The sequence below is a fragment of the Apiospora marii genome, assembly GCF_038362585.1.
Source record: "Apiospora marii strain CBS 49790 chromosome Unknown utg000002l_segment0_segment0, whole genome shotgun sequence".
In the NCBI taxonomy this organism is placed as follows: Eukaryota; Fungi; Ascomycota; class Sordariomycetes; order Amphisphaeriales; family Apiosporaceae; genus Apiospora; species Apiospora marii.
The window spans coordinates 2,987,931-3,003,147 of record NW_027117373.1 but is presented as its reverse complement, the minus strand read 5'-3'; the positions used below and the strand labels follow the sequence as shown (position 1 = coordinate 3,003,147).

The following is a 15,217-nucleotide window of genomic DNA, read 5'->3' as shown; positions in this document are numbered from 1 at the left end:
ACGACATGATGCTTGGAGGAGCGGCAATCGCAATAGTCGCGGTATGAGGTAGGAGGGAGAAAAAGAGACAGAAAATGCGGGGCGTTGGAGCAATCGATTGATGAATCGGAACGCTTGGACGGCTGAAGTCGGACAGGCGGTTCCTTGAGATGGATGGATGATTTGGGAGGTAGGTATAACAAAATTGAGGAGTATGTGACTGGAAGTCTTTGGAGAGGAAGAAGGAGCAGACACGGCAGGGTTTTAATATCGATCAATGCGAATACGTGACTACAATTTGACGAGAATCTCGAGATCGAAGGAGATTTAGAGATAGAAAAAAAGAGAGAAAAATGTGTACTGTAGAAGAAACTTTGTGATAAGTGGGAAAGGGTGACAGAGACTGAGGTCAGCCCAGACGCCAGGGTCCATCGGTCCATCGGACATCGCAACTCTTTTCTCTCTGCCTTAGCGCCGGCAGCCGGCGACTTTTATTGGCCATGCCCGTCACCACCAGGCATTGTCTCCGGCTGCCTCGCATCGATTACGATTACGGAGGGCGACCAGCCATCTGATAAACAAACCGACTGTGTCCGCTCCTTGGGATCTATCACGAATGCCGGGTTTCCACTTGCCTTCTCGTCTTGTATAAGATAATCCGTGTCTGATCGGCGCAAACGAACGCGCAGTTCTGTCCATATAGTAGTAATTCACTCCAGCAACTGTAGGTTGGGAGCCATTCTCACCTCATCAAGCCGCATGGAAGCTTCCTGAACGCTGCACGCGGTGTCACCCGCCGTCTCACCTGCCGTTTCCGTCTCGCTGTGCTTTTCCCCAGGGCATCCCTTGCTTGCCATGGGAAATACCACGCTATCTAAGACCAGGCCGGATGAAGCCGCGATGACCTACATGGCCCTTTGTCGTGATATTGAACCGACGACTTGCCTGCCAACTAGTCAATTGGACCGCTCGTCGGGACTCCGCTTGATTAACTTATGCCGGCCGTTTGGTACGAGGGATGACTGTTTTGGACCTTAGTTCCCAGTATATCTCAAACTTGGCTAGCGTACCTGACCATACCATTGACAAACCCCTCTTCAGCCTTTCTTGGATATAATGAGGCGCCTTCCTCCTGTCCTGTCACCAGGCAGTAGTGCTACAGACGCCCAAGGCTTGAAAAGCAAAGGAACTAAACAATGTTTAACTCAATACATGCAGATATAATATAGCTCTGGGAGAAACAAACTTCACGCTCGCATTACCAATGGGTTGGAAACCATGGTCACGATGCTTTCTCGGAGAGCAGGTATCCTAGAGCCAAGAACTGTCACCAAACCCTCTCTAAAGATAGGGCTGCTCCCATTAGCCACCTCAGATTCACCCCTAGACAGCGTTATTGCCAAGACGGCTTAAATAGCAACAGCGGTTTAGCATGACTATTCCAGTCCCGGTGTATAGTCGCGACAGAGCCATCAGGTTGCTCAAGGAAGCTTATCAAGCGGATTTAGGGCACAGCGTGTAGAAATATGGTTCTCCAACATGGCTGCTGCTACACCTCGATCCATGCGTACCTTTAGGCTGGCTGGGCGAGATGACACTGAATTATTCGTAGTTGAACCCAATTTGCTGGGAAGGGTGTCAGCCCTATGAAGTCTCTACACCATGGCCATGCGTACGGAGTATATGGCTTTTATATCCGCCAATGAGGCCGAAACTTCAGGGACGGAATCAACTTGGCAAACCAGATCCCGTGAGGATCGGGGCGAGTCCTCCTTAGCCACGTTGATTGCCTAGATAAACGTGTCGAGCGGACGCTGCTACGTTTGAGTGCCCGAGGATCTCACGGACGGGGCGCGATGTGCAGCAGCTCCATGGCCGGGACGGATGCGAGGTGTGTGTGTGTGTTGCCAATGCATGTTTCCTCCCAAGTCGATCTTGGACAGTTTGCCTCAGCGCATGAAGAGGGGCTATATTTATCGGTCCGTGTGGCGATCCGATGCTGGAAGCCGCAAAGTCCCTTAGGATTCGGAAACACGAGGTAGCCGATCATTTAAGGTTACTTCGTCTGATCTTGGTTTTTAAAAGGTTCCGACTTCCAACCTCCAACCTGGGGTTCTCCTCTTTAGTCAGCCAGCAGTGAGCCCACCACCCACTATCCGCACTCTGTTCAGCGGCCCTGCGTTACAAGACCATGCGTCCCATTGACTTATGTACACTAGCACAATTAAGCTTGTTTCTGACCCCTGTCCCGACGCCGAAGCGATGCTTCCGAGTCATTTCTATCACAATGATATGTCGAGCATCCGAAGCCGCTTGCCGATAACTTCTGGCCTCGGGGTGACATAGTCGGGCAAGGCTGTCATCCGCATTGAAGCTACTAAACCTCCAACACGGCTTTGGATGGCATGGGAAAAGTCCCTAGAGGCCGATTCGTCCCTGGCAGATCTCCGTGCCTATGTAGCTCGTCTTCATCTGGCCGAAGAGGGCATTGCCATGCCGTCTCGTCTCTTCTGTGCGAAAGCTTGGCTGTGCAACCTTGCACTCATGTTGTAGCCCAACACTCCACCAGAACGAACCTACGAGCCTACCAGGCGTTGTCCAAATATGTACATACTACTGCATGGCATATCTGGTACGGGTTAAGAATATGGGTCCGATTTGAATTTGAGATCAACCCTGTTTGCCATGACCCAACTGCCCAGGGACCAGAACAGGGACCATGGATGACCCCCGCCTGGCTAGATCTGAGTTGGACGTCATTGGTGTCGCGTGATTCCAGCGGTTGTCTATTGTCCGTCCTCGATCTGTTCCATCCCAAAGAGTCTCTGACACGGATGGTTTCCACCAACCTCAGCCCTCGCTCGCCCCGGGACCTTGCTACGCGCTACTCCAGACAAGCTGCCCCATGTCTCACCCCCATCCGGCATCTGGACATCGGACGACGCACATCTGTCAAGGCCGTGGGTACGTTAAAGTCTAACCTTACCTTTATTCAATGGGTCCCAAGCTGCCAAGCATTGTTCGTCGGGCGTCCCGAGCAGGTTTCCCGATGCTCCTCCTCCACGCAGCAAGCCCACGCACCACGGCTGGAGGATGGTGGCCCTGACCGTCGTTGTGAGAGGGGAGGGGAACTTATGGGTCAGGAATAGTGCTAAGAACAATAGTCTTGACTCTCTGCTCATGGGTCCATGGTCCGCTCGCCACTGTATACGCTGACTGAGCTGTGACAACTCGCGTGAGCCTGATTTGAGATGAGTCTTCGTTTCACCACGCAGCTGATTTCCACGGCATACCTTCTTCCCATGAACGGGTATGAGATCTCAGACAAGCGACAGGCATGGCAAAGCCTTTTGTTTTGTGGCTCTTGCAAAACGGGCGGCAGGGCCTCAGCCGAACTCTTGTACAAAATGGCCCAACTCCCGCCCTCCCCAAGACGATACTACTACTCCCCCCTCAACGCTCTTATGTGCATGACTGGTTCACTCTTTTAATTATACCCCTTACCCTCATTTTCCTTCTCACTTGCCAGTCAAGGATATCACGTTGACCGTGTGTTTTTTTATTTTTTACCTTCGTTATTAGCTTTATCGTTCTAATATTGCCAATCTCGCCGTGTGATTATTCTCTGGCACACCTATTATCAGATCATATACCCAAGACAAGATGGTTGCCAAGTCTCAGATGCTGTGGGCACTCGCCCTCGTAGGCCTCGCCGTGGCCCAGAACAACAACAATAACAACAACAACGGCCAGAACAACGGTGACGACAACAACAACAACAACAACAACGGTGATAACAATGGCGACAATGGCGACAACAATAACAACAACAACAATGGTGACAACAACAACAACAACAATAATGGCGGCGACAACACCGGCAACCAGGACGCAACTCTGACGCTGGATGAAGCTGCTGTCCAGACCGCGTCTCAGCTTGACGGCACCGAGGATGGCAGTGATGGTGCTCCCTCGGCCACCTCTGACAACAACTTCATCAACTTCTGTTCAGGCCAGCAACTGACCAACGGCCAGCAGGCAGAGGGTGGTTCCTGCAACGGCATCCGTAAGTAGCCACACCTGCATCCCCGCCTATATTCGTGTCTTGGTTTTGTGTGCTGACCCTTCTTCCCCTGAAACAGCCATGGGAAAGATCCCGTCCAAGGGCCAGATGGTCTCGACACTCGTCAAGAACCCGGCCAACGGTGATACCGTCGCGCCAGAAACCACCTTCGATATCGAGGTTCTGGTCCGAAACCTCGTGGCGGGCTCCTTCACCAACGCTCAGACGACTTACTACTCTGCCCCTCAGGACTTGGAGGGCGGTCTGATTGTTGGCCATACCCACGTTACCGTGCAAGATCTTGGTAACACCCAGGACCCCGACAACACTCTGGATCCTACACAGTTTGTCTTCTTCAAGGGCATCAACGATGCCGGCAACGGCAACGGTCTGCTTACGGCCACCGTCGACGGTGGTCTTCCCGAGGGCAACTTCCGAGTCTGCACCATCACCTCTGCCTCCAACCACCAGCCTGTCATCATGCCTGTTGCCCAGCGTGGTGCCCAAGACGATTGCATTCGCTTCACTGTGAGCAGTGATGGCGGCGACAACCAGAACAACGGCGACAACCAGAACAATGGTGATAACCAGAACAACGGCGACAACCAGAACAACGGCGATAACAACAACCAGAAGCGAGGCGCCAAGTCCAACTCTCGATTTTCCCGCGGTCTTGGACGACGAAACGACAACAAGACCAAGCCAGTTCAGCGCCGAGCACTTCGGTTCAACCGCAGCGCTTGGGTCGCCTGAAGCCTGGAATTGCCATGCCTCGCACTCGGGCGATCGAAGGGATGCGTGTAGAACACGACGCTGATCGCCAGAAGCATCGAAGAACATTTACAGTGTATAATCACATATTGTTACTTTTTCTTGTTTCCTTGACATGACTACGATAGATATGAATGGGTTTACTTGGGAAACTCTGATATGGGGTTTGAGTTCGCAATCATGGGGGGAAGGGGTAATACACGGCCGATTCGAAATTTAGTCGCAGCTCTTTCTATCATTATTAGGCTTTCAACGAAAAGTCACATTCAATATTCTACAACTATAAAAAAATCATAAAAAATATGCCATAACCGGGTCTTTGTCTACATGCAATGCGAAGTATGCCAAGGGGGTGACTGGCTGAGCTGTCTCACAAGAAGCCACAGCCCCTCTTGGACACTGGGCGCGGACGATCGGCATCCTGCGACGTTACCAACGTCACTCGTGCGGTGTCCGGCCTCGCGTCCCGACGAAAAAAGGCTGAGCTGGAAATCAAATCATGCTTCCTTGGCGGTACAAGGAGCTGACAGAAAACCTCTTGGCATCCTGTCTGGGAAATGCCCCCACCTTCTTCCGCCGCCACGTTGGGCAATGTTCTGCAAAGCAGGGGATTATCTGCATTCGGCTTCGACATTAGTGGCAATGGGCGGAATTGAATGGCGGGGCTGGCAGTCGCGCTGATCTAGACGGGACGCTGCCGCTGTCCTGTCCTGGCACTGCGTTGCAGGTTGCCCACGGGGGCCAATGACGTTGCGGCTGAGGGATGGGTGGGACAAACAGTCGCGTTGAGAGACGATGATCAACATTCCCAGGCACCTCACACTCAGCTCCATGACTCTCCACGCTGGAGTTAGGCATGTAGACAAGAAGCAACCCGAGTTGAGAGGCTGGTCAGCTTACCGAGATATCAAGAGGGCGATGGGAGAGCCAGCTGCTGTCTATAAAAGGGGGTAGGTTCTCGATAGTGCTGACTGAAAACGGAGACTGGGACCAGCAAAATCAGTATCATCAGTATTCCATTGCCAACTAGACTCATCTCGTAAAACCCCTCAGATTTCATCATGTTTTCCAGAACTGCCCTATTCGCGCTGCTTAGCAGTGCTGCTCTGTTGGGCACGACCCAGGCCGAGGTCCAAGGGTTCGATATCTCGCACTATCAGCCCAACGTCAACTTCAAGGAGGCTTATGCCGCCGGTGCTCGCTTCGTGATCATCAAGGTAAAGCAGATTCCCCCGGCCCAGCCACTCGTTTCCTCCCTTCGTCTTTCCAGTAGACCCAGTAGACCCAATATGAAGGCCCCTTTTCCTTGGTGACACATCCGAACTGACGCACCTGTGCATACAAAAAGGCCACAGAAGGCACGAACTACATCGACCCCAAGTTTTCGGAGCATTGGACGGGCGCAACCAACGCCGGCCTGATCCGAGGCGCGTACCACTTCGCGCGCCCGAACAGCGGCAGCGGGGCAGCGCAGGCGACGTTTTTCCTGGCCCACGGCGGCGGCTGGACCAAGGACGGCCGGACGCTGCCGGGGATGCTGGACCTGGAGTCCGGCTCGTCCTCGCAGTGCTACGGGTTGTCGGCTGGCGGCATGGTGGCGTGGATCCGCGATTTTAGCAACACATATCACGGCAAGACAGGGCGTTACCCGATGCTCTACACGAACCCGTCATGGTGGACGACGTGCACAGCCGACTCCAAGGAATTTATCAAAACCAGCCCGCTGGTCCTAGCCCGGTACGCCAGCAGTCCCGGCACCATTCCCGGTGGCTGGCCTTACCAGACTATCTGGCAGTACGCAGACAAGTACGCGTACGGCGGCGACGGGGACAAATTCAACGGGGACGAGGCGGGCCTTAAGAAGCTGGCGTCTGGCTGAGGCGCTCCAAGGGATGAGTACCGGGATGCCGTGGCGTCTCATGGGAAATGCAGTCATGTGGACAGTACCCGTGGGGGTGACTATCCTAATTCTTTGAACAAGCATGGGCGACTTGAACATTGGGGAGCCATTCAGAAGTACCAATCCACTATACGAGCTGGGCACAAACTCAACGAACAGTCCCTCATGCCGCCCAAAAAGTTAGCATAAACCTTCAATGACATACCACCACGTTCAATGGCCGAAACGTGTAGTAGGTTTATTGAGTTTCGGTGCCGTATTACGCGGATATCATGGGGCCCAGGGCTGAGTTCCACCGCCTACGTACATACCTATACATCATACATAAGTTTCTGCTAATAGTAAGTAAGTAGGTAGCCAGTCTGCATGGCCCTCCAAATGTTAGTAAACCACATACGCATAGGTGTGTCTCAACTTTACTGCTTCCATGAGTCACACCAAAACAAAGCCTATCATGCCATTGAATATCTTGTCTCTGCACAATCAAAGGAGAAGGCCAAATTCCCAGGTCAGCCGGCCTGCACAGGGCCGCGCCAATGATCAGAATAGAGAGAGACTGAAGGAGGCCTTGAAGGGTTAGACCGCCAACGTCAAACCATGAACTCTCTCGACGATCGGTGGCCAACAACTCGACGAGACGTGAAGATCCAAATGGAGGGGAGATTGTTTGTTTGTTAATTAGGAATTATATGGAAGGAGGCCTTGTATTTCGACAGGGTCGGGTCGCTGCACAGCAGCACCCCCGATTGGAATAAGTCGAGCGCCAGGCAGTCCGATGGACGCTGAAGAAAACAGTGCAGGAGAGCAACTGTAGGAATCGGGTATCTCTAGTCAATATTAAAGTTTTATGCATCTTAATGACCACCTGTTCAGAGCGGAGAGTTTGGATTATGTTGAGGCACATACACCCACTAGGTGTATGTGGCTTGTTTATCGGTTGCGAGCCTCGTAAAGATTGGGCCACGCACACAAGTGGTTAGTGATGGTCATGGGGTGGGTATCAGCCAGTTGCAACGATCGTTCAGAGAGACTACGGCTTTCAGTCCTCAGGAACAACTCTCTCAAGTTGCTCACAAAGACACCGGTTTCGCTGTCCCATCTCTTGAAGAATTTGCCTGCCATTGGAACCAGATCTTTGATCTCACGGGGCAGTTCTCGAACCCCCCCTTTCAGGTCCAGGACTTCCATATTATCCTCTGCAATAACGTGGTGATCCGAACCATCCGTGCCAACCCTAGGAGCATGTCAGTGAAAACAACCAAGCGCAGAAGGTCTACTCCGACGTACATGCAACGGTAGAAGGGCTGTGAAACCCGAGACGAATTGTCGTCGAATCCAGCCCCGTTTACTGTCCAGCCGATTATAATGCCGTGATAGTCGTAGCGCTTGTGCTTGAAGACCTGACCGATTCGATATTTGATCTTGCCAGGGTTGTCGAGCGTACTTCTCCTCCAGAGCGCCTTTTCAGACGAATCAACGCGGCGGATCTCCCTGATTTTATCCCTGACCCTTCTCGAGGGAAGCTCCCAGTTGTTGTGTCTGCGGCCCGGTGCTACGAAAGTATCGTACATCGGACATACGTATTTCTCGACCAGCCACGAGTCCTCAGGAAAGTACTCGTAGAAGTATTGCAGCAAGTCTCCCACATCCTGCTGCCAATCCCAGCGCATATCCTCGTTGTCTGGATGGATAGGCACCATCATAATGCTTGCCCATATCATACTGTACAACGCCGGCTGGAGGTTCCGAGCCCAGTCTCCGTGACGGAGCTCGATCAGCGGTACTAGGTCTGCAACAGGCCGCTCCAGGGTCCTGAAACTTGTGAATGACGATCGGATATTCTGTGCCGTTCGCATCACAATCAAATCGGTGCTAGTAGGCTTCAGAAGATTGCCATGCCCCGAATGCGCACCTAAGCGATTGAGGAACACACGAAGGGCATCGAGTGAAACCTCGCCATCGGAGCCGTAGGCGTCAATGAACATCTTTTGCTGCTGTTCTTCGTCTTCGGGTATAGAGCGGCCATCCAGCGATACGCCCTGCGGCGACAGCACGACGATGTAGACCTGGGTAGGGAGTAAGCAGCAGTATGCTTCCACATTCAACCTTTCGGCGATGGATGAAAAAATGGCGGCAGAAATAATTGGCATTGAGGGATGCTGGGTATCCTGTAGGGCCCTGCCAATAAGACAGGTGCGCAGGTACTTAGCCATGCTTTCGTCCTCTTGGGCAGCTGTCAGATTACTTTCGTGCAACCATCTGCTCAACGCCATGCTCTTTTCACGGATGGTCATTTCGCCCACGTTGGGCGTCTCCCGCTGGAAGCGCGAGGCCAGCTGGTCCAGGATCACGGATATCTCGTCCAAATCGCCCTCGTTGTCGTGGAGGACAAACATGTCAAATGCGCCCAGAGCGCGCTCAAGTCTCATGCCACAATGGACCTTGTCGCTAGTCCGGGCGTTCCGCCCTATGTACCGGGCGGCATGCTTCTGGTATTTGGCCCATTCTGCAATCGCCAGGCTCCGGTGGATGCTATCGAGGACTGTGCAAGCGTAGTAACGGCGGGCGAGTACGTCTGGGATGTCATTGTCGATCTTGCATTGAGACAACAGGTAGTCCTTGGCATCATAGCCGTACTGGCATATCTCTTCTATCCTCTGCAGTCGTCCAAGACGGGTTGCGACAATGCCATCGAGAAGTTGGGAAACCCTGCGGTTCCGGAAGAGGCGCAGGGTGCAGAGGCGCTTCCAGTCAATCTGGAGACGCTTGTTGCGCCGTTTTGCGTGGAAGGCGTGGTCAGCTTGCCAGTACTTGAAAGTTGTGTCACAGTAGTATCTCCAGAGCAAGGGTGTTTGCGCGACACGGGCGAATCGTTTCGAAACGGGGGAAAACTGCAGAAGCGTCTCCTCGGGGGAGGTGTAGTGCAAGATCTGGGTTATGAGCTCGTCGGGGAGAGCATCGAAGGAGGCCATTGCGAATCCTGGGGCGGGGGTTCAAGTCGCCCACCTTATGCGAAGCAGTGAAATCGGGAAGCTCGACTAATTGAAATGAGCTGGGAGTGGTTGATGGCCATGGGGTCAAGTTCAAGTTCAGAGGTAAGAGACGAATGGGGTCTGGGACGGTCTTTTTATTGAAAGCTTGTCCGAAAGCCAGTCACCTTATGTGCGCATAGAGTACCTGCGCTGAAGCGGCGGCAAAAAGATCGAATGCGACGGAACGTAACCGGCCGGCTGTTGAGCTGGTCATGCCAATGCTCCATGCAAATTTGGCCGAGATGCAAGTGCGAGATGCTTTGCGAAAATGACATCCAAGTGTGCAGGTAGGCATAAGTGTGTGTGTGTGTGTGTGAGCTTTGTGTGTGTGGTGGTGGTGCTGCAGTCGCTACTACACTACGCGACGTAATGGGCCGAACATTGTCGTGGTATCCAACTGTGTACAGGATGTATCCATGTCATTTCGAGCCAGGCGGGAGATGGGCAATATCCTGCGCTATGCCATGCCGCTCATGCTCATGTTGCCGACGAGCAGAGGCAGAAAAGCATGTCATGTCATGAATTCATCAGAGCGGACGGATTGATGTCAACCTACATGCGCCCACCCACTGCTAAAAGCTTAAGCCTGCCTGCCCGCCCGCCTCTGATTCAGCCAAAGTTCCTGCATAGGCCCCGAAAAAGAGGGCCAGTCCGACCCTGCCTCCCTCTGTTTACATCGGAGCCCCCGGCCAATCAGGCGGCACCTGTGCTTTGCTTGCTATACGCGACTTTCTTCTATTGCCGGGGCTGCCATCGCGCTCACGCTCACGCTCAATTCCCCCCCACTCTGCCCAACTTGCCTGGGAGTAAACATCACGCATTTTTGCCAGCATACGGCCTCGACCGCATTTGCTTTTATATTTTGCTCATTTCTGCCGCCCTGCGACGCACACTTGTCCCCGCCGTTGTCCATCCTGCTCGCCTTACGACTCCTATGCACCAATGAAGTAAACAACAGCCCCGAGTCGCAATCGTCGCCTTTTTCTTTCGCGATACCCACCCACACGCACACGCCATGGTTCACGGGAACTATGGTGGCGGCCTCGATACGCCGCGCACCAATGTTGGCGATGCCACCTACCTGAGCCGTCAGCCGGACTTCGACATGACCCAGGAGCCTTCCTTCCAATCTCCCCCCGACAAGAACAACCTTTTCCAGCAAATGCGCAATGGCAGATCCGGCGCCGCCTCGGTTCGGACACCGCGCGGTTCACGCGCGCCTCTTGGCAACAAACGCAACCTACCCGCCGGCATTGGCGGTGCCGAATTCACCCCCATGCTGAAATCCGCCACTCGCAATAGCGCGCGCCGCAGCTATGGCGGCAAAGAAAACCAGAATGGCCTTGCAACACCTGCCCTGCGCAAAATCGAAGAGGATGGCGACATGACCAACATCCCTGTCGAGTCCTCCCTCTACGGCCCGTCGAGGCATTCTTATGTCGAGGCGACGCCAATGCCAGAGACCGACAACACCAGTGACGCCTCGACACCATTAGTAGTGCCGCCCAGGCGAGGAGGCGATAAAGGCCCACTCCACGACGGCAACCAACTTTCTCTGAGAGAACAGGAAAATGTCATCGATAGAATCGAGAAGGAGAATTTTGGTTTGAAGTTGAAGATCCACTTCCTCGAGGAGGCCTTGCGAAAAGCAGGCCCCGGCTTCGAGAAGGCCGCCCTGAAAGAGAACACCGAGTTAAAGGTCGACAAATTTACAATGCAGAGAGACTTGCAAAAATACAAGAAGCAGCTCGCCAATGCCGAGGCCGACCTCGAAACCTATTCAAAACAGATCCTGGAAGTCCAAGAGCGCGCAAAGAAGAAGTACGCCGACGAAGGGATGAGGCGCGAAGCTGAAAAGCTACGGAAGGAACTGGACGAGAAGGACGCCGAAATCGAAGAGTTGCATCGGCGATTAGATGACGGGAATCGGGATGGAGACAAAATCGAGCAACTCCAGGACGATATAGGTGACCTTCAGGCCGACCTGCGCCAGAGAGAACGCGAGGTCGGGGAGCGTGAGGAAGAGCTGGAAGTAATCCAAGGTCAACTAGACGAGACAGAAGAGAAGTGGAAGACGGCGGAGCTGCGGATAGCCGAACTTGAAGAGCACGCTGGCTCTAGTGGCGAGATGGACGAGATTGCGCAAAAACTGAGATCGGCAGAGCGACGAGTCGAGGAGCTGGAACAAAATGCCAGGTCTAATAACGAGCTGGATGATGCTATCCAGAAGTGGAAATTGGCAGAACAGCGCGTCGACGAGTTAGAACAACAACTTCGGTCCAACGATGGCCTGGACGAGGCGAAAGAAACTATCGAGGACCTCGAGGCCAATGTACGACACCTCGAACAGCAGATGGACGACATTAAATACCAGCTGCAAGAAGCAGTTGCCAACAAGAAGCGTGCCGAGGAGAATCTCGAAGAGTTGCAGAACGACATGTCCAACAAGTCAGTAGTGACGAAAGGCTCATCCCGCCAGCTTGAGGAAAAGGTTTCCCGGCTTCAAAACGAACTAGTCAAGTCTCAGGAGAAGTACGAGTTCCTCGAACAACAGGCTGCCGACAAGGACAAGTATCATAGCGATGTCAAGACGAAAGCCCGGCAACTCCTTCAACAAAGGGAGTCTTGGGAGAAGGAACGACAGGCTCTGACGGCCAAATTGGAGGAAGCATTGAAGGACCAGGGCAGACTGGCAGACGAGAAAGACCTCCTTCAGCAGAGAGAAGCTTGGGAGGCAGAACGACAGACTTTGACGACCAGTCTAGACACGGCACTAAAGGACCTGAGCTTACGGACCGACGAGAAGAGCCTCCTCCAACTCCGCCACGACGCTCTGGGCGACGAATCGGCATCGCTTCAGCGGGATGTTGCTCGCCTGGAGAAACAGATTGCTCAGCTTCAAGACGACCTCAAGCAAGAAAAGGCACATTCACTGCGAATCGAGCAAGAAGTTCGAGACCAGTACAGGGCCGACATTGAGCGTTTGAACGACGAGATATCAGACCTGCAAGCTGAGATACGCGAGAAAGATAATCTATACGATAACGACAGCGAGAAATGGGAGAACGACAAGCGCATGATCGAGTCTGAACGAGAACAGGCAGAAGAACGAGCGATGGGCCTCCAGCGTACCATTGACAAACTCCGTGAAGCCGAAGGTTCGCTGTCAGGGAAGGAGGCGAAGCTGCGAGAAGCGTTGGATAGCGAGACCGACCGCCATAGGAGTGAGCAGGCCCTCCTGAGCCGGCAAATCGACGAATTACGACAAGATCTCGAAGCAAGGCAGCAGATGCTGACTGATTTGCGCAACGAGGTCTCTTCTGTCCGCGACGAGCTCCGTCAGAGCCAGCTGGATGCGCAGACCAAGGCGGAGAAGATTGAGGCTCTGGAGGATGAGCTGGAAATCCTACAGGCCGCCATGGACGAAGAGGCCGAAGAAGCCAACAGGGAGCTCGCACAAGCACACGAGGAGTGCGAGGGTCTGCGTGAGCAACTGAGCAGCGCCCAGAATAATGCCAGCAGCCCCCGGGCTACGAAGTCTCCAGCAAAGTCGCCAGCGAAGTCGCCATCACGTGACGCCAACCGACCAACCAACGAGGCTTTCTCTCGCCTGCAGAAGCAACTCTCCGACGCCAAAGGTCAAATAAGCAAAGCAGCCAGCGAGAAGAGATCAATGGAGGATCAGCTGGCTAAGCTGGACTCGGAATTACAGCTCCTACGCACATCACACACCAAGGCCGTTGCCGAGACTGAAGCCGCGGAAGACGAGCTGCGCAGCATACGGAAACAGCAGATGGGCTCATACTCGGCTTCGGCACGTAAACAGGAGGCTGGCGAGATCCGAGTGCAGTTGAGTGAGATGCGCCAGAAACTACGAGACGCCGAGCGCGCTGCAAACCGGGAAGGAGACAAGTACAGCGATCTCGTACAGGATCTGCAGACTCAAGTCGATATGGTGGAGGATGAGAAGCTGGCGCTCGAGCAGTCTCTGGCTGATGCGCAGCTCGCAGCGGAGGAAGCGAGGAGCAAGCAGGAGAGGGAAGTGCGAAGGCTCGAGCACGAGATCTACAAACTACAGCACTCGCGCAAATCGCCCGGCAAGCCCACTTCTGCTCAGGGCCAGGGCATGGACTCGGATGAACGCAAAGAGCTTCGCAGTCTCCTTGAAAAGTCACAAGCCGAAGTCACTGCACTGGAGCATGACGTCTTGCAGCAGGCCTCCTTGATCAAGTCTCACAAATCCACTCAGGACAAGCTCCGACAGAAGCTCGATATCGCACGTGGCGAGGCAAGCACTCATCGACAGAGCGCTCGCAAACTGCGTGTCGACTGCGACCGCCTTCAGAAGGCCATCAAGGAGACAGCAAGTTGGATCAGTGCCAACCCGGACAAGGTGGCCGCCGCCGCCGCCGCCAACGGGCCTTCCTCCTCCAACAACAATAACAACAAGCAGGAGGATCTCCGCCAATCCACCAACTCGCAAGAGTCAGCAGCCTACGCCAGCGCCAAGGAGCTGGCGCGCGCCGGGCGGGCCTCGATCCGCTTCGAAGACGGCGTGCTCAATGTGGTGGATCAGCGCGACCACGAGGCCGTCATCCGCGCTGCAGACGAGGCCGCGCGCCGCCACGAAAAGGAGATCCGCGGGCTGGCCCTGCAGATGCAGTTCATGCACGCCCGCTGGGAGCGCGAGTCCCGCCTGCGCTCCGACGCCGCCTTCGCCAAGAAGTACCTCGAGCTCCGCCTCAGCCTCGCCGAGGCCTGCAACAAGGCCGACCTGCGCGTCCTCGAGCGCATCCACACCCAGCTCGGCCTCGAGTCCCCCGCGGCCCTGCTGGTGTCTCACCGCCTGTCATCCTCGCCGACTTCCCAGGAGTCGGCGGCGGCGACAACGAACAAGAAGAACGGGAGGAAATCCATTGCCTCTTCTTCTGCAAGGAGACATGATAGGAATGCTGCTGCTGCCGCCGCTACCGAAAGGGCCCGGCATAACCTCGCCGTGTTCGCGTCGGCGATCCGTGCCGTGGCCAGGATGCGCATTGGGGCTCGCCAGTGGAGCAAACATGAGGAGACACGCAAGAAGTTGCTCAAGGCGCTGGACAGGGAAAGGAAGGAGCAGCAGCAGCAGCACCACCGGGACAAACCGCTTGCATTTGCTTGATGATAAGTCATGTTTTAGTATAGGGCGAAATATGGAATAGGGGGAACAACAAGGCTGCCATGAGAACAAGGCCATTAGGAGGGCGTTACGTAGGATCCTCAAGGATAAGGGGGTCCAGCATTTTGAAAGGTTTCTTGAAGTCTGGATACAGCGTATTACCATACGTGATTCATTTGTACTATTTTGCCCGTACGGTTTATTGCACATCATCACGAACGCTCTTATACCCAAAGCAATGGAATCAATGCTTCGAGGAGGCCTGTAAACGAGTGATATCGTTAATTCATATGTGCATTTACTATGCTACCTTCATC

The 15,217-nt window shown here is 54.1% G+C and overlaps 4 protein-coding genes across 4 annotated transcripts; 3 read left to right on the top strand and 1 right to left on the bottom strand.

Annotated features, from left to right (window-relative positions):
- Positions 1–3,642: 3,642 nt before the first annotated feature.
- On the top strand, positions 3,643–4,795 carry PG985_002626 (uncharacterized protein; the record flags this gene model as incomplete). The annotated part of the gene is made up of 2 exons (XM_066822395.1): positions 3,643–4,045; positions 4,122–4,795. The coding sequence occupies 2 exons, from the start codon at positions 3,643–3,645 to the stop codon at positions 4,793–4,795; spliced, it is 1,077 nt and encodes a 358-aa protein (XP_066689827.1).
- Positions 4,796–5,874: 1,079 nt separating this feature from the next.
- On the top strand, positions 5,875–6,692 carry PG985_002625 (uncharacterized protein; the record flags this gene model as incomplete). The annotated part of the gene is made up of 2 exons (XM_066822394.1): positions 5,875–6,030; positions 6,162–6,692. The coding sequence occupies 2 exons, from the start codon at positions 5,875–5,877 to the stop codon at positions 6,690–6,692; spliced, it is 687 nt and encodes a 228-aa protein (XP_066689826.1).
- Positions 6,693–7,643: 951 nt separating this feature from the next.
- PG985_002624 (Transglutaminase-like superfamily-domain-containing protein) lies at positions 7,644–9,685 on the bottom strand (the record flags this gene model as incomplete). The annotated part of the gene is made up of 2 exons (XM_066822393.1): positions 7,644–7,947; positions 8,001–9,685. 2 exons carry the CDS (start codon positions 9,683–9,685, stop codon positions 7,644–7,646), a joined length of 1,989 nt encoding a protein of 662 aa, XP_066689825.1.
- Positions 9,686–10,760: 1,075 nt separating this feature from the next.
- On the top strand, positions 10,761–14,903 carry PG985_002623 (uncharacterized protein; the record flags this gene model as incomplete). Its single annotated transcript, XM_066822392.1, has 1 exon — positions 10,761–14,903. The coding sequence occupies one exon, from the start codon at positions 10,761–10,763 to the stop codon at positions 14,901–14,903; it is 4,143 nt and encodes a 1,380-aa protein (XP_066689824.1).
- Between the last annotated feature and the right edge of the window lie 314 nt (positions 14,904–15,217).